The 24,001-nt window shown below is 38.4% G+C and overlaps 2 protein-coding genes and 2 long non-coding RNA genes across 7 annotated transcripts; 2 read left to right on the forward strand and 2 right to left on the reverse strand.

The window, feature by feature from the left end:
* The first annotated feature begins 39 nt into the window (after window positions 1–39).
* On the forward strand, window positions 40–14,196 carry Vha100-1 (V-type ATPase subunit a family protein Vha100-1). Of its 4 annotated transcripts, none has more exons than XM_071708747.1 (8): window positions 40–430; window positions 635–940; window positions 4,184–4,296; window positions 10,901–11,027; window positions 11,161–11,337; window positions 11,636–11,848; window positions 11,940–13,321; window positions 13,528–14,196. In XM_071708747.1, exons 1-8 carry the CDS (start codon window positions 314–316, stop codon window positions 13,628–13,630), a joined length of 2,538 nt encoding a protein of 845 aa, XP_071564848.1. In that variant the 5' UTR covers window positions 40–313; the 3' UTR covers window positions 13,631–14,196. The 4 variants fall into 4 exon arrangements, with proteins under 4 accessions (XP_071564848.1, XP_071564851.1, XP_071564849.1 ...); XM_071708750.1 differs by lacking the exon at window positions 4,184–4,296 and adding an exon at window positions 5,942–5,994; XM_071708748.1 differs by lacking the exon at window positions 4,184–4,296 and adding an exon at window positions 8,935–9,035.
* LOC139773938 (uncharacterized) lies at window positions 9,251–11,281 on the reverse strand. The gene is made up of 2 exons (XR_011718470.1): window positions 11,142–11,281; window positions 9,251–11,050 (listed from the first exon to the last, which is right to left on the reverse strand). It is a non-coding gene; the product is annotated as an uncharacterized lncRNA (long non-coding RNA).
* LOC139773941 (uncharacterized) lies at window positions 13,677–17,853 on the reverse strand. Its single transcript, XR_011718473.1, has 2 exons — window positions 16,927–17,853; window positions 13,677–14,350 (listed from the first exon to the last, which is right to left on the reverse strand). It is a non-coding gene; the product is annotated as an uncharacterized lncRNA (long non-coding RNA).
* On the forward strand, window positions 15,186–23,702 carry Gpdh1 (Glycerol-3-phosphate dehydrogenase 1). Its single transcript, XM_071708796.1, has 8 exons — window positions 15,186–15,386; window positions 16,342–16,519; window positions 19,630–19,770; window positions 19,863–20,004; window positions 20,501–20,613; window positions 20,759–20,989; window positions 21,229–21,428; window positions 22,702–23,702. Exons 1-8 carry the CDS (start codon window positions 15,352–15,354, stop codon window positions 22,757–22,759), a joined length of 1,098 nt encoding a protein of 365 aa, XP_071564897.1. The 5' UTR covers window positions 15,186–15,351; the 3' UTR covers window positions 22,760–23,702.
* The last annotated feature ends 299 nt before the right edge of the window (window positions 23,703–24,001 follow it).

A 24,001-nucleotide genomic window follows, 5' to 3' on the forward strand; every position in this document is an offset into this window, starting at 1 on the left:
CATCCAACTGGCCTCGCCGGGCTCGGGGCTTCCCTCGTATCTCCGCGCGACGGCGCGGCGACGGCATCGCGGTCGTGATGGGTGTAGCGAGGTCACTCCTACCACGTGACTCGCGCTCGCGCACCTCGTGACTCGTGACTGATCGATCGATCGTGCCTGGCCCGTCGCCTGTCCTGTCGCCGCGAGACTATCACGGCCGCAGTTTCAGGGTTGGCGATAAGGCGGACGAAGTGTCACTTGGAGACGTCGGCCGATGCTCCTGGAATAAGATCCATTTGATCGTCCCCGCGGCACGTTACTTCCAACCACGAAGATGGGCTCGCTCTTTCGCAGCGAGGAGATGACTTTGTGTCAGCTCTTCCTTCAGAGCGAGGCCGCGTATGCCTGCGTCTCCGAGCTCGGCGAGCTCGGCCTGGTGCAGTTTCGCGACGTGAGTAATCGCCCTTCTCGCGATTTGTGTTTTACCTCTTGACAAACTAATCTAATAAATTTTCCAACTGTTAGGCACTTTGGACAAAGTTGGTCGTGCAGGTCGTCGAATGAATTCTTATCTCTATGTCGATGTCATTACGCCTTTATCTCGTTATATCGATGACTCCGTCACCCTTGCACCAACGTATCTGTCTCATTTCAGTTAAATCCCGACGTCAATGCCTTCCAACGGAAGTTCGTCAACGAGGTGCGCCGTTGCGACGAGATGGAGCGCAAGCTGCGCTACCTGGAGAAGGAGATCAAGAAGGACGGCATCCCGATGTTGGATACCGGTGAAAATCCGGAGGCGCCGCAGCCACGGGAGATGATCGACCTGGAGGCCACCTTTGAGAAGCTGGAGAACGAGCTGCGGGAAGTGAATCAGAACGCCGAGGCGCTCAAGCGCAACTTCCTGGAGCTGACCGAGCTCAAGCACATTTTGCGAAAGACTCAGGTCTTCTTCGACGAGGTAAGTCGCCGCCAGCGCAAATCCTTATTTTTCAACGATCTGGATATGTGCATAAGAGAGAATCGGGTAAATTTACTTTCTGAAGAAGGCCACTTGAGGGCAGTCTTCCAGATCTGTTTTTCAGAAAGGAGGAATGACGAGGAATGAAACGAAATTGTCAATGGAATTGTAAAAAGTGGAATGTGTAAAGCGTGTCTGGTTCCCTAGTCTGTCGATCGTTTCTTGTAAAAGTTTGGATGTGAATCTCGTTTGGGGAGAACCTTCGCATTGGGCTGTAAATATCAGCGAATGGTGTTGTCACTTGTTATTGAATGTCGAGTCGATGGACATATAAGAATTCTTTCTAAGCAATCGATTGCTCTAGTACGAAGCGCAGTCATTAATTCGGCTTACAAGACGTCTCGTCCGCCGAACAGAAATTCATTCTGCTCTGTTTGCTGCAATTAAATTTTCGCACAGAGAAGCAAGATGTAAATTGTAAAAAGTTTAATGTCGCAAGTTATATTTGTACAGCCTTATATTTGTTTGGCTTACATTTCCGTAAATCGATTAACGCGTGAACGACGCGATTTCTTTTTTCTTTCTGGATATATAGAAGATTAGTTTTAATTAATGCGCTTCAGTGTGAAACGTACTATCACCTTAATGGGATTTCTTCGTAAATCTGCTTAATGCTTTTAGCGTACATTGTACATTTTTGGCAGCCAAAGAAAAAATTTATAAAATCTTTATAAAAAATTTGGAGGACTTTTGTACGAGGAGATCTCGTTGAAGTGACAATCTTGCGATGTTTTATGAAGAAAAGAAAGTTGCATTGAAGGATAGCCGCACTAGAAAGCGAAAGAGCAAATGAGTCCACGGACTGAGCGAAATTTTTTCTGATGCATGAAAAGCTGGAGGACTGTGCGAATTAGATATACCACAGAGGCCTGTCTTTGCGCTTGCGCAACTTTATGCGAATGCAGCGGAGTTGCTTAGAGAGCAGCGAGATGAAATAGGACCAATGAGATAAGGGTGGTGAACGCTACCACCTCTAACGAATTGTTAGACATCAGAATATCCACGTTTTGTTACCGTTACTAATCATATATATTGTTGAGTGATTTTAGGATTATTAATGTGTTAGTGTTGCCAACTAACCAAAAGCCACTGCTGCAAAGGACACAAGTCACTCGCTCCGCCCTGTCTCCCTTTACGTCCTTTGAGAGTTACGTCCAGTACCGTCGCGTACCTCGTACGGATATATATTCGATTGTGTTTAATGTTTAATCTTAGATCGAAGAGACCACTTGTTGTTGATCTACCTATATCAAGCGTGTAGCCAAGAATTCTTTGAGAGACTGCATATTGTCGTGTTCCCTTTGTTTACCGACACCTCTGCACACGAACTGAGAGCTGTCTTAGTTTGTAAATGTACCCTTTGAAGACGCAGCCGTTGATTGTAGTTGTTTAACACGTAATATCTTGAAAGTCCTAGTTCCATTTTATATTTGAAATGTTTCAGTATTTTCTCATTCGAGTTTTCATTTCTTTCATTTTAGTCCATTAACGTTTTTCGTTTTTATTTTAGTGTATTAATGTTATTACATATATTTTTTGCTTCTGTTCTCTCCATTCTGTTCATTTTAATGTTTTCCTTTTTGCATAAGAACAGAGATGTATCGTAATTCGTGAAATGCATGTTTGGGAACAAACATGTTTGCACGTGTTGTATTTACTTACTCAACAAGATATTCACACGCAAATAATTATTGTAATTTCAAGTAATTTCTTGACACACACAATACTCTTTGACAATAATAACTTGAAAGTTTTAAGTCATTTTCCCTAAAGTTTTAGGAGCAAATAGTTTCAGTGGCAAATAATAGCAATAGAAATATACTATAAAAATATCAATAACATTAAATGAAATACGTACAAAACACTACACAAAATTGTTGAAATTAATGTGAGATTTCTATAGGATTGTTAGAACCCCCCACAGAACTTCCATAAGCGAGCTAATTGTAGACGCCAAGCATGAAGCCTTGTACAATTAATAGTAATGAATTAATGGCAATCTGCATGAATTGTACTAATGTCTGCAACGTTATGTCAGTTATGTGAAATTTGTTCAATATGCATCATTGAGAGGAAATTGTATTTTGTACACGCTAATTCTTTAAAGGCTGCTTTGCTTTTTTTATTTTGTATGGAACGTATTCGTTCGATAATGTCCGATATTTTGAATTTGTGAAATTTTGAAATTCTGTTTCGAATAAAATTTTTGAAATTTCTCTGATTAAGAGAATTATTGAAATCCACGCGATATCAATGTGAATTATTTAGCATTATTAATTAATAATTATTATTTTCCATGAAAAATATATCAAATAATTATTATTGTAATTATCTTTCTTTAGCAAATAAATTTTAAGTAGGTAATTAATCTTGAATTAGTACAGTCGTATGTCTTAATGAAAATTTAAAAAGAGACGTATTTTGAGAAAATAGTCAATCAGTCTTTACTGAATTAACGAATAAAATTCTTTGCATGTAGCATGTGTAGCAAGATTGTAATTCTATATGTGATATATGTTTCCACTTAAATTAATTTACTATAGTTATTATAGTTATTTCAGTTGCAATTAATAGTCAGCAATACTTTAATTGTTAAATTGTAGAACTAGAAAAAAGTTAGGGCTGCATGAATTTTATACAGTTCGTGATGCTTCCCTATTGAACTAAATTCGTATATCTGTAGATGTCTTAAGTCTTACACCTCGACTTTAAACATTTGACATCTGATTTTCCGAATTCAAACTTTAGATTCTGAAAGATTCGGATATCTAGAAATCCAATTCTTATTTTCAATCTGAAAATATCCTGAGAATATTTGCATATTTGATATCCCGTGCGTTTAAAAAATTGTCTCCGTGAAACTACTCTTTAAATTTGGAGGAATTTGTTATTTAAATTTTTCGCGACTCTTATCTTGATAACATTTTTGGAGCTCTACTTTTCATCTCTCATCTCCTCCATGGCTAAGCATCACGAATTTAGACTTATCGTTAGATCTAGCGTTGAGCAAAAACTACGCGAGTTCGTGAAGAGATCTCTCCTTCTTCTTCCTCCTCTTCTTCTTCTTCTTCGACGTCGGTGAGTTGAAGAAAATTTTGAAACAGAGAGAAGGAAAGAGGATCTGGTATGAGCGAGTGGAACGGGAGATAGGGCGAAAGAGGGGTGACCTGTGTCTGTTGCCAGGCTGAGCATGGAGGTGTCGTGTCGCAGATGGCAGACCCCAGCCGTGAAGAAGAACAAGTCACTCTGTTGGGTGAGGAGGGCCTCCGCGCCGGCGGCCAGGCTCTCAAGCTCGGGTAATTAATGTGTGGCGTACACCCTATAATTGCAGAGCGTGGTAACTCCCGAAGACCTCCCGAAAGATGAGCAGATGTAAAATCAAGATCTCAGTCCCTTACTGAAATTTAGATTCTCTCAAAGTCCGTTTGAGATGAAACCTGATAAGTATCGTCCTGCCTCGCCCCTTTGAAGCTATTCCGCTTTGTGACAATCCTTTTACAGCAGATGATACTCAAAGACTGTAAATAATCTTCAAGCATTGTACGTCCATAACTGACATATATCAAAACTCTTAAATCGTTCAATTCAATTCCTTTTCTTTGATATTTCGCTCTTATTAAGATGAGATTTAGATTCTTTGACGTGCAAATTGTTTTCAATGTTTTTTTATCGCCGCTTTCCCTTTTACCTAGATTTCGGATTTATGTCCTTGAGATCCACCAGACTTAGCCTAGGATAGGTGATTCCGGATCACCACGCTCTGCATTTCAATCTCCATCGAGATTTGTCATCGGTATAACGTCGCATGCCTACCTACAGTTTGTGTTGCAAAATACGAACCCGATGCACTACTGCATTTCGCAATAGTTCTCAGTCATTAACGCTGATCCTCGAATTACAGACACAAATGCAAGCGTATATCTCAGTTTTCTTGTTGACAATTCTCTTTAACAGCACATGCAACCTTCATACTTTCATGTCTCACTTCGACTCGTATTATCTTTATACTTTATATAAGCTATTATGTAACTTGTTATATTTTAACAGTTTTCAGAATTATTTGTTAGCGGCGTTTGCTATTGAAAAACGAACAAGTATGCATCAAGACGTATACCGTTTTACCGATCAGTAATCCGAGGATTAGGAGTAAGTCAGGAAATGTGCAGCCAAATAAACGAAAAATAACCCGGTGAAATATTCTTATATGTACTCTCGAACGCGATTTCGTACTGTAGGACTGAGATGTCCCGTAGAATCAAGAATAAACCGAGCGTTTAATACAGTCTTTGGTACATTTGTAACATAATTCTTACAAGTTTTCAGTATTAATATTATAACATAATTTATAAGAGTTGAGGAGACAAGCTCGAAGAATTAAACCTTCGGAAAATCGGGTCGTTGAGAATTATTCTCGCTTATCTAAAACGTCGCGCGAATTTATTGGAAAATTGGATTCTCGATCTCTGAATTCTTATAGACTTTCGGCTGTTTAGAAAACTTAAATACCTGGGATTTTGAATAAATCTTAACATCCTGGACCTCAAATAATGATCAATTATACAACTAACCGAAAAAAGCTTTTTTACCGCGAAATTATCGTCTAACATATGTATATTTTCTGTAAGAGAATGCTGCAACGTTATAATTACCCTAATCTACGACAAATACCGTGTGAAAGGCTCGGTTTTCGGTGCAGAACTGAAATTGCGCCCAGCGCGGAGCTTTTCTACGTGCTTTTTTACGTGTTCGAGAAAGAAAGAGAGTTCGAAGAGGATTGATCGAAGAAATATCCCGAGGACTTTCCGAATCTTTTTTTTCTCTTTTTTTTTTACTCCCAACCCTCTTCCTCGTGTAATCGTAATCGCTACGTCGAAGGCCCGGTACTCACCCTAGACCCCAGATAGTAGAGGCGTCCTACGTCAGTGTGTTCTGTGATTACAGCACCTGTACACCGCGACAGACACCGTAGGAGCACATTATAGGAATCCGCTCAGGCAAGCTGTTATCAACCGTTATTTGCGAATCTTGTTTGCGAAAACTGGTTTTTTTGCCTCGTTGTTGTTGCCTGTGTCTATATCCAAGACCCCGGTCGCTCGAACGAACGGAGCCGTACCCTGTGTTGCTGGAGCACCCTCTCGCGAAGACCGTTTCGAGCTGTTCCGCTCCCCTCGTCTCTTGACGAGTTTCTCTCCCCACTGAGAATCCACTTGTGTCCAATTCTTAAGAGAATCTGTATGTCTCGATCATTTCGATTCTAAGATTCTCTCCTCCAATCTCAGAAACTTAAATTCTTAGAATTTTTAATTTTCAGATTTTCGTATCCTGGAGATCCTTTTCTCGTTAAATCCTTAGAATTTCTGGTTCAAATCTCCCGAATTCGAGTCAATCCGAATCCCTTTAAAAATGTTTTAGAATTTTTCTATTTCGATTATTCCGATTTTAAGATCCCTCCTTCTAAGAGATCCCTGTTTCTCTCAGTGACTATATAAAATTATTGGAAATTTAAATTCTTGACTGTCCAAATTACTACATCCTTGTGCCGTCTCCAAACATTATCTCGGATATTCGTTTAATACCTCGTCAAATTAGCGCAATTAATTCTCATATAATATGAAGATAAGATAATCCCGTTTTCTTTTTCTTCGTCCTCGGGGATGCTTCAGCAATCAGAATCGCACTTGAAAGACAAACGCGATGATTCGCTTTGATAACCGATTTTGTGCAAAACAAACGCTCTCACCCACTTCGTGTCGCAGTAGACGCGCGTTTACGAAAGAGGGGAAAAAAGATCGGCGTGGAATCGCGCCGATTGATAACAGTTGATACAGTTTGATGCAGTCACCTGTTTTTTAACACCCGCTCAAGCAGAGAAATTCAAACTGTATCGAGATACACTTTCGATCCACGATGAAAACGATCGAGATCCGCTCGCTTTCCAGCAAACGACGCTCGCGCAGCAAAATTGTTGTAATAATTTCTCACTGTAGTGATACAACGTTGTAAATAACAATAAATGATGATGGTGTGGCCATGGGTATGTATAACAACGTTCTCCCTTCTTAACAAAGGACTGTCTGTCTGTCTGTATGTGTTTTTTGTTTTTTTAATGTGCCGCTTGCTCGCATGCCCTTGCACTCGTTTTTATCTTCTATTACATTAATCAAAAGCAATGTGGCTCATTAGTTAGATCGTTAAAGACTCCTCGTCGGATCTTGGTTTAGGATTTGTTGATTTTTTGTACAAGACTCGAGAGTTTGAAAGAATGTACTTAAGCATTGCGATATTTCATATATTTGCATTTTTTTAATATGAAACACTTCGCAAAATGTGATGTCCAAATATTGAAGAATATCTAAAAAAATGTAAGATTAGATAAGGTTTCTTAAGATGTATAAACTAAAAAATGTTTAATCTTCCAGTTTTCTAAATTTTCTAAGTGTCTTAGTATTAATATTTTCATAATTTATATCTCAAGAATTTATCGACTCAAGAATTGATTATTTTTGAAAAATTAGAAATCTCCAAGATTCTAAAAAGAAAAACATATACAAATTTTAAAGATTGTAATATCGAAAAGTTTTCAGAACTGAACCAACTAACAGGAACCAACGAAACTCCTTTAACGATCTGACAGCTTGGCTTGTGTCATGCTTTACTCAAAAATAAATTATTCCCATTTCACATTTTGCATCGAACGATGCAAACAGTGCGAATAATTATGTTAACTTGATTATGTCAACTTCTAATTGATTAGAAAAAAAAAACTGGAAATCAGATAAGTCTGCTAGCAACGATTCTAATATAATTCGATCGAGTGTCTTTTTTTTCGATGAAATCCTTACAACTGTATTAAGGACCGCTGAATGAAATAATGTAATGGCTTGAATTTCTTTCAGATTATTCGATAAATAGGAATTGCCACGTATCTTTTCTAATATTTATCCAATAATTTCACTCTTTAAAAATTCTCGGTGGTGACACGATTAGTTAAAGTCAAGGAAATTTCAAACATTTTTATAATATCATATTTATCATTTTTCTGTTTTTACATACATATGAAATTTTATATCTTAATTTATTTTGTGTTTTAGATACATATGTAGGGTTTTATTTAAACTTAATTCAGAGACATTTATTTATTATATTACGTAATTATAGATAAATTTTAATAATTATACATATAATTTTATCTGGAAATATATAAAAGTAAGATATATTTTCTGCCTTTCTCACATTAATGTTAAATTATATAAGCATTCGATCGTGGTTTGACTTGCTGTCAATTATCACTTGGCAAATATTTAATTTCTGTTATCAGTTGCATTTGGCAATTCCTATTTAACCCGACAAGTTGACAAACTTGAGATATCTCGGCGCAATAAACTGTCTTTGATGATTTCGCACTGCTTCTCAAGCTGCATTCTACAATATCATCTTTAAACGTGATTTCAAGATTTAAAATATAACATTAAAAAGAATCTTGCAGTTAAAAATTAATAAAAAGTCGAGAAAAATAAGAAAAGATATTAATAAATCTGCAAATTAAAAATATCAAATCTTTCATAATTTTATACAGTTTCTTTTTGTACAGTACTAGCTACTATTATCATTATGCAAGTAATTGTTATAGTTTCTGTTGCGAAATTATGAAGCAATCTTCTAATTAGCTTGGAAGAGAAATGATATACTTCTAATCAAGTTCTACCGTCACATTTCCATTCATTTTGTCACAACATCACGGCATTATCATGCATGTGAAAGATATTGAGATGTCACCGTCGAGGGATATCTCAGGTTCGTCCAAGACAGCGAGGGTAACGAAAGAAACCAGTGGGAGAGCCCGCGCAAAACCGAGAGACAGAGTGGCGAGCTGGAGCATTGTGGTCGTGTCTAGTGTGGCTAATGTGGTTGTGTCTTGTCTGTTGTGTCGTCAGCAAGAGCACGCGGGCTTGAACCCCACCGAGTCCATGACACGCGCGTTGATTAGCGATGATAATATCGCCCGCCAGTCCACCCTTGGCCCTGTCCAGCTGGGGTACGTACTCCCATTATTAGTTACTCCTTCCATTCCCGGTCGTGCCAGGTCCCAGGAATCCGAAGAGTTGAAATGACTTCAGGAATCGCCGATAATCAATTCTGCGAATAAATCGACACTGCTTACGCGACGAGGGAGCAGAAGTTCGAGCATCTCTGAATCACGCGCTTAAGGGAGAGGGTGCAGAAATCATAAAACGAAACCATTTATCCATATTCCTTCTCATCCTTGGATCAGCATATATATTTGATCTTTTCTACGATCGGCCACATTTTGATCGATGCTTTTTTCTAAATAAATTCTTCCTGAATTTTGATTGTAGTTTGAAAAATGTTTTTCGATTGTTCGTAATTTTTAATACCATCATAATTTTTTTATACCAATCAGATCATAATCCATTTATCAAGTGAAAATTAAAGACAAGTTTAATAAATTTTTTTAGTTATTCTTTTATCGTCTGTTTGTAATCACTCAAACTGCGAGAAGACTGTTCAACCTCTTTTAAAAGACATTTAAAAACCAATTTATATATTAAAACGCGCAGAAAACAATATATTTTTTAAAGAGCTTTTCAAATTAGATTATTTGGATCGTTCTTAAAATTACCCTCCTCCTTACCGCAGATATAACAGAATCGCGTTTAAAAAGCTCGACGCTTCCATTTTCGGGATATTTCTGTTTCTCCGAGGAAATCGCCAGATTTTTTGGATCATTTAATTTCGACTTGCTCGGGCAAACACTATAAAAATTGTCCTCTGCGAATTCGAATTTTTGACATTGGTTTCGTGGAAGTTTGAATTCTTGGAATTTTTTAACGCTTTGGATACTTGGTATCTTACTACCTCGATATATTTTAGCCCCTAGATCTTTGGAACGGTACATTTTCAGTATTTTGGATCCTTAGAGGTTTGAGAGTAATATTGGATCAGAGTTCGCATTTTATGCACATTTAACGTTATAAATATAATCGTGAGCTTTTCATTACGCGAATATTCTACGTAATGTTATACGAGAAACAGATAATTATAACCGAGGATCAAAGAATCCCAGTATCTGAACCTTTAAGGATATAAAGATCCTAAGATTTAGAAAAAAAAATGCATTAAATGGTATTGAAAAGAGTATAAGGGCTTGACGCAAATTTGACCTATACGTAAGAAATTTATTAGGTCGTTGTATATGTGATCTTTATCTTTTCTCGTTCTGAGGTGACTATTAGAAAATTTATACATGTGCATATTTTAGAATAATAATTTTAATTGCTTTTATTGCGAGAATAAAAAAAAAGTTTGAACCACTAAAGAAATTCTCTCCATATGCAACAACCTGATAAAAATGTATTGACAAGCAAGTTATCCTATGGCATTTGGCATTTAATTATGATCCCGCGTATGAGTATATACCCGATTTGTTCCTGTGACACACGTATGCTGTTTGTTTGGAGTTTGTCGTTCAAAGAGTGTCTCAAGGATCCCTAGGATAGTTGACAGAAGGTTGCTCTGAGGTACGTAGAACGAAAGAGAGAAAAGGAGAGAGATAGAAGGACCATGGCTACAGAAATCATCATTTCCCAAATTGGCAATTACCACGGAAAATCCGCATCGAGTCGTTGACCGATACAGATTGAAGGCTTCGCTGTACCGCCTTCGTAACGATCATCATCACGACGCTTCGTTTTCAACCATCGCAAGAACAGTTGACCCCCGTAAATCATGATCGTGGCGAGTTTCACGCAGTTTTGCGTTTTTTTTTGTTTTTTTTTTTTTTGCACATACCTGCCGACATAGACACCCTAAATATTTAATCTCCCAATCTATTGTTATCGCTTATTAATATGACTGTTTTCTGTCTCGCCGCGCGAGCAGCTTCGTCGCGGGAGTCATCCTGAGGGAACGCATCCCCGCGTTCGAGCGCATGCTGTGGCGTGCGTGCCGTGGAAACGTCTTTCTGCGCCAGGCGGAGATTGAGACCCCTCTGGAGGATCCTTCGACGGTGAGTTATCGTATCGCTCTACTCTAAAGCGAAGAATTTAAGGATAAAGTTGCGTCCAAATGGATCTTACGAATTATCTCAATTTATATTTTAATCGGAGAGTCCAGTACTAACTTGGAAATGATGGATTTAGGGGGACCAGGTGTACAAATCGGTCTTCATCATTTTCTTCCAAGGCGATCAGCTGAAGACTCGCGTGAAGAAGATCTGTGAGGGCTTCAGGGCGACCTTGTATCCCTGTCCGGAAGCGCCAGCTGATCGTAGGGAGATGGCTATGGGCGTTATGACTCGCATTGAGGATTTGAACACTGTAAGAATATTATTTATATCAATTTTATTAATTAAATTTTTAATTAAACAGTTTATCGTTCAGATTTTCGAAACAATTCACTTTGACTCTTCAAATTAACTTCCTATGAATCGAAGCATAGGATGAGGATTTGAATCGAATAAGGAGCCCACTGAATCGATCTTTTTTACACGTCACCACTATATCAATTTTATTATTATTAAATAGTATTCTTAATATTAATGCACTAAAAAAGTTTCTTTTAAGTTTGATTAAAAATTTGTTGAACAAATGTTAATGACGCAATCTTCATTTCCAGGTCTTAGGACAGACGCAAGACCATCGTCATCGCGTCCTCGTGGCCGCCGCGAAGAACATCAAGAACTGGTTCATCAAGGTCCGCAAGATCAAGGCAATCTATCACACTCTGAATCTTTTCAACTTGGACGTCACTCAAAAGTGCCTGATCGCCGAATGCTGGGTGCCTGTCCTGGACATCGAGACTATCCAACTGGCATTAAGACGTGGGACGGTAATCAATAAACACTATTTCATAACGTTCTTTTCGCTATTGATCTTTGTATTGCGAAATAAAAAATCGATGTCCTTTCTATCATCTCCAGGAACGCAGCGGGAGTTCTGTTCCTCCCATTCTGAACCGCATGGAGACGTTTGAAGACCCGCCGACGTACAATCGAACGAACAAGTTCACGAAAGGGTTCCAGGTGTTGATCGACGCTTACGGGATCGCATCTTATCGCGAGATGAACCCCGCACCCTACACCATCATTACGTTCCCATTTCTATTCGCGATAATGTTTGGTGACACAGGCCACGGCCTTATCATGTTCCTATTCGGTGGTTGGATGGTGCTGAAGGAGAAGCCACTAGCGGCTAAGAAGAGCGACAACGAAATCTGGAATATTTTCTTCGGTGGCCGTTACATCATCTTTCTCATGGGCATGTTCTCCATGTATACCGGTCTAATTTACAATGACATATTCTCCAAGTCGCTCAACATCTTCGGCTCTAATTGGATGATAAACTACGATCGCAGTACCGTCCAGCATAACAAAGAGCTGCAATTGGATCCCAATTCGACGGACTATGTCGATTATCCATATCCGTTCGGCATGGATCCTGTGTGGCAGCTGGCGGAAAACAAGATCATCTTTCAAAACTCGTACAAGATGAAGATCTCCATCATCTTTGGCGTGTTGCATATGTTGTTCGGCGTGGTGGTAGGATTGTGGAATCACATGTATTTCAAGAAGCGCATGAACATTACTTGTGAGTTCGTGCCGCAGATAATTTTCCTCATGGCGCTGTTTCTCTACATGGTAATTCTCATGTTTGTCAAATGGATCAAATACGGCCCGAAAAACTTGCCGATCGATGGTCCCGGCTGTGCGCCCTCGGTCCTCATCACTTTCATCAACATGGTGCTCTTCAAGCCTGCCACCAAAGTCGGCAATTGCGACCCCTACATGTATGGCGGTCAGAGCGGCCTGCAAAAGTTTCTGGTGGTCGTAGCTCTGCTCTGCGTACCGTGGATGCTGCTGGCGAAGCCGGTCTTGATGATGCGCAATCGTAGAAAGCAGCACTACCAGCTCAACAATCACGGTGCCGAGAACGGCGACGTGGAGGCCAGTATGGGGACTCTCCAACAGAGCGGGGGTGTTCCACAGAGTGGCGGCGGTCACAAGGAGGAAGAAGAAGACATGACGGAGGTGTTCATCCACCAGGGCATCCACACGATCGAGTACGTTCTCGGCAGCGTGTCGCATACCGCTTCCTACTTACGTCTCTGGGCCTTATCTCTGGCCCATGCCCAGTTGTCCGAGGTGCTCTGGAACATGGTGATGAGAAACGGTCTGGCGAGAGAGGGATGGGATGGCGGCATTGTCCTATACCTCATCTTCGCCTTTTGGGCGGTGCTCACCGTAGGCATCCTCGTACTCATGGAGGGTCTTTCGGCGTTCTTGCACACGCTTCGTTTACATTGGTAAGATTTCATTCGCGAGAGGTCTTTCATGTCTTTTGATTTATCTTCATATCTTTTATCTCCTTAATTTCATATATTGTTATATGAATAAGTTAAATGATTTATTTTGTGTATAATTATATTAATTGATAAATTTATATTACATCGATAATATTCATTGACAAAAATCTACGTTATTTCTAACTCTCGCTTTTTGTATTCTTCAGGGTGGAATTTCAGAGCAAATTCTATTCTGGTTTGGGCTACAGCTTCCAGCCGTTCTCCTTCGAGATCATCCTCGATGCTGCGCAGGCCACCACCGAGGAATAAAATAATTAATCATCGTTAATTAATAACTGGTCTTGATTATTATTAGTACGAGCGCGAGGACGACGTGAATTCGATAGCTGCTCGATCGAACAAGTCAGTTATGAATAGTTAATGAGATGTCCCTTATAAATAAAAATCTGTACGTAGAGTATCGATTATAATAATCGATCAAAGTACGGAAATTATTTCCTCCTTATCTTGTGTAATCTTCTAATTATAAACAGAACGTTGATCGCAAAGCGCAAGATTTGTAACGCACAAGATCATGACAGAGAAAATATTCTCGCGATATTATAAATTTCTTCCCTGGTCGATTAGATTACAATCGAATTCATGATCTAAAGCCCTTTTTCCCTAAATGAAATGTTGACTATATCTACTCGTCCGTCGTCGTCTAATATTAGAAGTTGTGCAATTTTAAAAACCCTTATGCAAGAGCAGTGCATAATTCTTCATGCATACTATAGAGCCTGTAGATCTGAAAACAAATGTATGTCGCGTCGGCGACCGATTGATGTTATTCCATATATCTGTACGTAATAAAAAAAAATGTGGCATGTTGAAAAGTGTTTGATGAAAAACTCACCGATAGCACTATGCTTTTACATAGTATACTCGACAGGACACACATATTCCGTAACAAGATCTCCAATCTTTCATCTTCATGTCCCTTCAAGCGTGAAATCCGATTGTTTGATTCATTTAATGACGTGGTATCAACTGTAATAAATTAGAGAGAGCTAAATTACGAAATTATATCCTCCTTGTGTACTCTTTTAATTATAAACAGAACTTTGATTAAACCACGAGATTAATTAAGCGATGAATTGATAATTGAATTTTTTGAGACATGCATAGAAAGCCGTTACTGATTGAAGATTTACAAAGAGATGGGAAACGTTAGAGTTAAACAGAACGTTAAAACTGAATTAAATTAATATATGACTAATCAAGAAATAAATTGTGACAATTAAATTTTTTGGGGGACGTTCAGAGAGAGAATCATTAATGTTTGAAGATTTATAAGAAAATCGGACACAAACTTCTAAATTTTACAACTAATTCTAAATCATTTAACATGTTAAATCAAGATGTCGATTAATTAAAAATAAATTGTGTGATTTTTTAAAATATAAATTTGTAGCATAATTTAAAATTTATAATTATAAGTACATAATTATAAACATCAAAAAATTATAATGTAAATTATAAATTCTTATACAATTCTAATAAATATATAAAAATTTTAAATTCAACAAAAATAGATAATAAAAAGAGTGCGGGTAAATAGGAACGGAAGTTTCCGTAACTTCTTTCATATTTGAATAAAACTGAGTATAATAGTTATGATAAAAAAAATTATGAAAAAACTCATGGTGATCTCAATCTTTCATCACCCTGAACGATTCCGAGTTTCAAAATTATCGCTACATCTTCCCTCCTTCTTCCAGCACGCGGGTTCTCCTCGCGGTCCTCCCACCCGGCCCGAAGATACATTCTTATCAACCTGGACTTCGATTGGCGTGCGGCATGACGCACGCGTCGGTCGCGTCGGCCGCGTCGCTCGGTCGGTCCCCCGTCTCCGGGCCCCCTCGGCGGCGGCCGCTCCAGTCGCTCACAGTCGCTCATCGGCGTCCGGACGAAGCGGTGGTTCTCGTGTCTCCACGCTCGGTCTCCACCTCGTCTCCTCGCCCGCGTCGAAGCGTGTCCTCAAAAACACCATGGCATCCGTGTGCATCATCGGCTCTGGCAACTGGTGAGTCCGGGAGGGAGGTGGAACGGAACCCCTCGGGGGTGGGTGACATTCGGCCGGGCGCTCCAGAGTCCGGCGTCCTCGTCGGGAGGAATCGTCGACGGGACGGGGCACGGTGATCGATTCGCACGTGCCCTTCGCGCACATGCAAACGTTGCATGCGTACGCTAATTGTTGTTTATCACGCGCGTGCTCCGATCTCCGTTCTCCGTCGCCTGAGGCGCCTTTTCGTGCCGACGACGGGAGGAATGTCTCGCGAACGCGGAAACGGAATCCGCGTTAGTTTGTAGCACGGCTGATGTCCATTCCGATCGTTAATCACGTGACGAGCGGGAAAACTCATCGTTCACATCGTTTGGAGCGGTCGTTCTGGCGCGGGCTTCGCACGCGCGAGTGCTCAGGAAATTAATTAAACATTATGGTAGTATCGGAAGAAATGAGTCGTGTGAGCTGAGATAAAAATTCACGCTAGAACTACCGAAGCAGTCAAAATGACTTTTTAAAGTATATTTCTAGAGAAATTGCAATTATATAACGATACATTTTTGAGATTTTCCGTGGCTTTTGCAATATGTAAGCGATTAAATTGATTAATTTTCCTTTATCTCTTAAAAAAATATATGTATTAAATATATTCCACTAAATATATTTAAATATATATAATATATTTAAACAGTAGAATACATATATAAATACTATAAATATTGTGTGTGTGTGTGTGTGTGTGTGTGTGTGTGTGTGTATGTGTGTTTAGTAAATTTACATAATAAAATTAATCGTTGGTAGTTCTAGTATTAATCAGAATATATTAAACAGAATAGAGACGCAAGACTCCAAGTCGAAGCTCGACCGATATGTAAATTAAGAGCGTTCTCATTTCGCTTATCTCACGCATAACAATTCGACTGTGATGCACGAAAAGCTAATTAGAATGGTAATCGCAATTAAAAATTTACAGGGGCTCGGCCATCGCGAAGATAGTCGGCGCGAATGCGAAGAATCAGAGCAGCTTCGCCGATCGTGTTACTATGTATGTTTACGAGGAGATTATCGACGGCAAGAAGTTGACGGAGATCATCAACCAGACGCACGAGAACGTCAAGTATCTTCCGGGACATAAGATCCCTGAGAACGTGGTAAGACGAAACTGAGACAACACTCTAACCGCGACTCTTTAACATTGCTTATTGTCCATTGCGGGTTGTTTATGTCTCACCATATATGCCGCGATAAAATTTTCACTATCATGAAGCACATATAACGATAAAATATTGTGCAATAATCCGTATACTCGGAGATATCATGTTGAATGATAACACTTTTTACTTTATATCGTATTTCTATTATTTAGCTATATTTATGTCATTTTTTATTGGATGATCAGTTTATTCTTTATAAGGGTTTTAAACGAATTTTGATAGCTCCAGTTAATGACTATGACGAGGGTAAACGACCTGTGGAAACTTATCCCGTTTTTACATTCTTCACATTTTTAAGATTCTACACTATATTTATGCACAACGACTTTACCGGATGTACTTACTGATAGACTCTTGGGAGAAAGTCTCTAGAAATTTTTTATCCTGTACCAATTGTCGCAAAAATTAGTTGTGACAAATGATGTAGAACTCAAGCAAAATATTAGCAGTATGCTGGCAGATTCGAGCAGAATATCACGGCACATTGGCATCAGCTGTGTCCGCACTAAGCTCGTGTTCTATCAGTAGAGAGTCTACCGAGTACCGATATAATGTGGCAGCAGATTGCCAACAGAAACCGAACAGAATCCGTCGTTACGTAATTCAAGTGAGATATATCATTTACGGAATGTAACGGTTACGAAACGGCAGATTCCACATGGTTTCTGTGATTAATTTGTCATAATATTACGTTGGCAGATTTTATTACATTTCCGCTGGCATTCTGCCAACAAAATTTGCAGTGGACACTTTGCAAAATCTATTTTTGACTGTCTGGGCACTTATCAGTTTTTGCCCAAAGTTGTTATTTAAATATTATTATTATTATTATTATTATTATTATTATTATTATTTAAGTTTAAGTACTATTTGTCATCTGATTCGATTCTGTGATACAGAAATTCCAAGTTCGAAGTCGCCGGGAATCATTGTTCTCCTTGAAGATATCTGATATCTGTTTGTTTTTAATTTCTGCCGTGCCTCGAATGAGAGAAGGGAAACAGATAAGCGACCGGCCCGAGTCCAGTAATCATTATCAATACTACGAACACTGACACGCGTTCGCCGATTTTGAACTTTAATCGCCGTACTCTGACCGCGATCAAAAGGTAGTCGTATTGATTTATTGCACGTCTACCGCATCCTCCGTTGTCACAATCACGAACGTTCTCCCGACTATTTCTGGCGTTTATCAAGATCTCGTACTTTTCTTCTTTTTTCTTAGTTTCTTCTATTTCTTTTTCCTTTTTGAAATCGTTACTTTCAGCTTCGTTTGACAGAAATAATTAAGAGGATAATTAGGATGATTAAGTTGTAATGTGATTCACTATGGGATTTGATGAAACTGCGCTCTTGGCCATATATCTCGTGAGAATATCCTCCCCCTTCTCCGTAAGAATCGCTGCACGTGTACAAAGCCTCGGCTAAGAATAGCACGTCTTTATGAAACATTCATCCTTCGAAGACATAATTCTATAGGCGCGATCGACTAAGCCAGAACGCGTTGAAACAAAGGCGGGGAAGGGATCAACTTGGAATGCATTTCCATCTGATTTTACTGGAGAAACACGTAAAGGATGTCCGTGTTGCTATTTTTTCAACACGTTATTTCAGTTAATTTGGAGCTGTTTCTCGGCTGATATTGTGATAGACGAAATTGACGTGGAGATATCTGAAAATTTTGAGCAAGACACCAAAAAATTTTACCAGACAGTAATTTTATTTTATTCAATTTAATGTTATCAAACTTAATGTTTATTCAGTTTTATTAGGCTTAAGAAGAAAATACGTGCGTTCGGACAAAAAGAGAATGACGACAACGGATACATGGCTAATGAACCCGATCAAAACAGAATTCATCAGTGATCTTTTTATCTCAAAATATTCAGTATTCGCACGTCATTGATCGTTACATCACTTTTTATTTTAGTTGTATTGCACATTGCACTTGGTTATATCGTCGATATCACTTTCTTTCGAAATACTTTGGGTATATTGAACGAAAACAAGCTACAAAGATAATTTGCATCTTTAAACCGGTTTGTCATTAGCTATGCGCGGCTTTCACATCTCATACTTCTAAGGAAACCGAGACAGATATCCAGAAGTCCGAAGTTCAGAGGCAAAAGAGAGACAACAATCTCGAGCCGAGAATCGCAGAGTAAAGATCTAAGAACTTAGGATACATCGAAAGTCTCAGAAGTGTAAAGTTCTAGATATTTTTGCGATTTTTATCGAGAGTTCAACGTTCAAAAATACAAAAAATCCCGCTGCGAGACTCACTGGGTATAATCATATTTAGTAGTTTTGAAAGGGGGGGATTCAAGCACTATTTCGTGAAGTTGTAAAATTAAAAGTCCTCTTCTTGTTTTACCAAAATTGTTCATAGCATCGCCTTGATTTTCAACATTACGCATTGCCATTCACGTAATATCGACTTTGAAAAATACTTTATCAATCTATTTTTCTCCTAGCTTATTTCCAATCGTTTATTACTTGGAAGCGTCCCGATTCTCGGACATCTATTCCAAATCGCTTAAAGAATTTGCGATAAAAATTCTATTTTAAATACGTAAAAAGGAGCGAAACAAATGGAAATGATGCTCGTCGTATTTTCCGGTAATTTTTTGTATCATACCGATTCGATGGAGCGATATCCAAGGACGCGTTATTTTCTACGTATAATTGTTTTTGCTTATCATCGAGGATTAAAGCGAGCGGAAAACGCCTCGCCAATGAATTGCGACATTCTTTTAAACATTACATATCGTTTCAACACTATCGTCTTCTGATCGTAAATTTTGTCTTCCCAATCTTTAGCGACTTTCTTACACTTCTCGATATTCTTCTAAAGTTTCAGAAGTCTTCGATCCTTTTTTCCTTTCTGGAGGAATCCATTTAAATTCCCCCTTTTTGAGAAATTCTATTATTTGACATCTTTATTTATTTAAGCCAAATTTATACGAACTCAAAGCGACCTTTTGGTTTCACTTATTTCCATTCTTACTCCAGGATTCAGTCACTTAATAAGTGTCGATTCGTTTCAGATTGCGATCCCAGACGTGGTAGAGGCTGCGAAGGACGCGGACATACTTATATTCGTGGTCCCGCATCAGTTCATCCAAAGGATATGCAGCACCTTGCAGGGGAAGATCAAACCCACCGCCGTCGGGCTGTCGCTGATCAAGGTACATCTTAACATCTCGATCTCCCGTGTACAATTTTTCGAGAATATCGCGTGTAGATTCTTCAATCTACATATTCGGAATATTCTTTGTAGGGCTTCGACAAGAAGGAGGGTGGCGGGATCGAACTTATCTCTCACATTATTTCGAAAAAATTGCAAATCCCAATCTCAGTGCTGATGGGCGCTAACTTGGCTTCCGAGGTGGCTAACGAGATGTTCTGCGAGACCACCATTGGTGAGGGGGAATTAAAATCCCGATCTTATACTTAACTATTTGAGAGATATCAGTTTAATCGCGATAAATAAGCAACATTTTAAAAGATATTACGTTAGATAGTGTTACCTTTGCGGCGATAATGTTTTGCGACAGCATAGTTGTTTCTTACAACAATGGATCGCGTAATGAGTTTAATTGATTAATAAAAAGCGTTTCGCTGATCTTAGCTATCTTGTATTTTATTGATCCGGTTCTTGTGTCAATCTTATTCTGCTTCACGCCTCATTAACATTTATGATTCACAGCTCTCAAATGCAACGCAGGGTTTAATGCAGTTTTCAATTAAAGAGCTCGCTTAGCGTACAGTTTTAAATCGAAAGTGGAGATTATAAAGCACGTTATCAAGCTGTAGAAAACTTGATGTGAATCGCGTATAACTCCTGTTTCTCAAGTACATAGATTTAAAGGGGTTTGCTAATGAAATAAGCTCTGCAATTCAGATTGGCATTTACAGGCTGCAAGGACAAAGTGATGGCGCCGGTACTTCGCAACTTGATCCAGACATCGTATTTCAGGGTAGTAGTCGTCGAGGATGTAGATTCTGTGGAGTGTTGCGGAGCGCTGAAAGTGAGAATGACTATTTCTTCTTGTTAACCTAATTTTAATATTTATATCAAATTTAATTAATTTTATGATAACTCTTTATTCTTTTTTGATTTTAATAAGATTTAGATAATACGTTGATATGCATATTTGTATTAACGTTTTATAGAACATAGTTGCCTGCGGCGCTGGTTTCGTCGACGGGCTGGGTCTAGGTGACAATACAAAGGCCGCGGTGATCAGGCTGGGCCTCATGGAGATGATCAAGTTTGTCGACGTATTCTTCCCGGGTGGGAAATTGGCGACCTTCTTCGAGAGCTGCGGAGTGGCCGATCTGATCACCACGTGCTACGGTGGGCGCAATAGGAAGGTCTCAGAGGCCTTCGTCAAGTCTGGCAAGGTCAGTAATACAGGATGTGTCGAGCTTGACATTAGCATGCACCATCTTGATCAATTTTGCAATCTGGCTAATTCTGGCGGAATTTTTATATTATATATATTAGATTATATATTGAGCATCTGTTAGAGAAGTTTTCCAGAATACAATATTTCAACAACTTGATATAACGTATTCATATATATGACTTCGTTTTTACAAATTGTTGCGTCGTATAATAACGCAATGATTATGATTTGCAGTCGATCGAGACACTGGAGAAGGAGATGCTGAACGGACAGAAGCTGCAGGGCCCGGTCACCGCCGAAGAGGTCAATTACATGCTGAAATCTAAGAACATGGAAAATAGGTTCCCATTATTCACAGCAATTCATCGGATTTGCGTTGGTGAGCTAAAACCGACGGACTTAATCGACTGCATACGCAGCCATCCGGAACACATGTAAGCTCATAATTGTTATCATTTTAAAGGTGATTCACTAACGTAAAATAGAGAAAATTAGCCCGCTTAGATCTATGGACCCTTTATCATTGAGAATTTAATTAATCTGATTTTAAAAAGGCCCAAAATTTTACAGATTGAAAACTTCAAGAATATAAATTGCTTAGAGTTTCAAATATCCAACATTCTGCGATTCCAAACAGAATCATTTCCAAACACTGTAAAGTGAAAAACTCACTGATAAGATAAATTAGCAGAGACTTGATAACGCAATATATAGAACCTGTGCCAATTTCGAACCAAGTCTAATCGTGTTCTGACTGTAAAATCTTACTACAAATTTCTTACATTGTTTGAAGTTTCAATGGTTCCAACGTTTCATGAATCTATAATTTCAAGGATTCATAGGACTCTAAATTTTATAAAATCAGGATTCCAAATGTTTAGATACACGCAAACACGATTCTATGAATCTAAAATTTCACGGATTCATAATTTCGAGAATGATTTTATGATTTAAAATTTTAATGAAATTTTCATTCGTTTTTAGTACAAATTGCTTAAATTTTGATTTTGTGATTCCACGATTTATACATCGGTTTCTTACGGATCCAAGGGCTCTAAAAATCATAAGTTCAAAATGCTCGAATAATTTAGTCAATAAAATTCCCGTATCGCGTTGAACGCGATCGATAAATAAATTGTTACATTTTACAATATGAATATATGTACATATATATTTTATCGTGACAGAGATTTTATTCAACGTTTTAATCGAGTAGATGAATTAGATCTATAGATCCTCCTAATCGTTGATTGTTGTATGCGTTGCCGACGAATGAATTCCGTTATGTAAACCGAGAGAGAACAAATATAACTAATTGTTTGTTGATAAAAAGAATAAGACTTAGCTCTTCTGTCCCTTGTTTTTCCTAGAATCTTAAAGTCTCCTTTCGTTCATGCATGATCAAACTCGAGATCCTATTTGACTTTTTCCTAATGAAATTACATGTAAGATATTATTGAAGCATTTCGATGAACTTCAGGAGTGATTTTCGCATTGAGATTATTTAAAGAAAACAAAATACATAAAGACATACATATATATATATATATATATATATATTGAAGATTGTTCACATATTTTTTTAACACTTTGTGTTATACTCATCCATTAGTTAGCTGATGCGAAAGCTATTTTTTGGGCTGACGATAAATATTGCGGGAAATATGTCGGCCTGAAGGGGTTAATTCGCATTCACTCCGTATTTAGGGACGAGGAAGCCTCGCCGTCGTCGATGACGCTCAAGTCGCCCAAGTGCCGTCTTTGAGGATGCCGAACGTCGTTCCTCGAGGGAGGACTGGTCGCCATTGAAACGCCAACGACTTAGATCGTATGAAAGCGTGCTAGTTCAGTGATACATTGAATTAATTCGTCGGTGTTAAACCAAAGTGAAGCATTAGTTGTTAAGCTGGAGTCAGAATTCCTGTTACGTTGATAATAATTGCCATAATTCCAATATTAACGTAATAATTGTTTATTATGTTTTTTTATATATTACGTTTGCAGAGACGTTATTGATCCTGGAAAGCTCATTTTTACGTAAAAAACTTAAGAAACGTTCGAGTAGCAAACAAGTGAGATGAGCGAGTTCGAAACAGGAGGCTCTTTCACGAGATGATCAATGTATTCAAACGATGTTCGATGCAACTGTGATAGTTCATAGACTTGCGTATGTGTAAACTGTGATAGTTTATAGGTCATGAAATAATTCATCTCATTGTGGTTACTAATTAATCTTTCACGCATGGCAAAACTCTTTGAAAGATTTTATTTTACTGCGTATATATATAAGAATCATTCCTTAGAGTTTCCTATTAATAATTTCAGTAAATATCGATAAGATAATCAGGCGTTTCTTTATAAGGAATCATACTCGTTTTTTTATATCATAAGAACTATAATGTTCCGTATAATGAATAATAGAATGCGATCATTGTAATTGTAATCAATATTAGATATGTAATCGATAATTATTTCAACAGAGAATTAAGCAATTTGTAAACACTCGAACTGCTTATGTTCTCTCTTTTCTCTCGACTCTCGTATTCCTAATCTTCAAACCTCCTTCAAACTTCAAGTAGACATACAAAAGTAAAAATTTGTAGACATTTATTAATTGACATGTAAAAATATCTTAAATATTTAATTATATCCAATAGAGTAGGTATGCTGATCATATTTACTCACAGTTGGCGCAATTCCAGTATTAAGCAATCGCTTTATTCCTTATACTTTTTTATATATTCCACTCGTAGAAATGTTATCGTACTCGGAAAGTTTTGTCTTTTGTCAAAAGCTTGACGAGTACTAGATTCAAAGAACGTTGCGCTCTTTGTTGTCTGTTAAATATAAAATCGAACAGACGGACGCGCCGTCAAGGGTCAAGTTTAAATACGTGACCTTAACTCATTATCGCGATTATCAGTGGGTTGCTAATTTCGTCGTGACGCTTCGTCGTTGCAGCACTCGTTCTCGTCTCAGCTGGCCCTAGTCCAGAGCTTGCGCGCAA

Source organism: Temnothorax nylanderi, unplaced genomic scaffold, assembly GCF_030848795.1.
Source record: "Temnothorax nylanderi isolate EJ_2023f unplaced genomic scaffold, tnyl_v1.0 TNYL_tig0071_pilon, whole genome shotgun sequence".
Classification (NCBI taxonomy): Eukaryota; Metazoa; Arthropoda; class Insecta; order Hymenoptera; family Formicidae; genus Temnothorax; species Temnothorax nylanderi.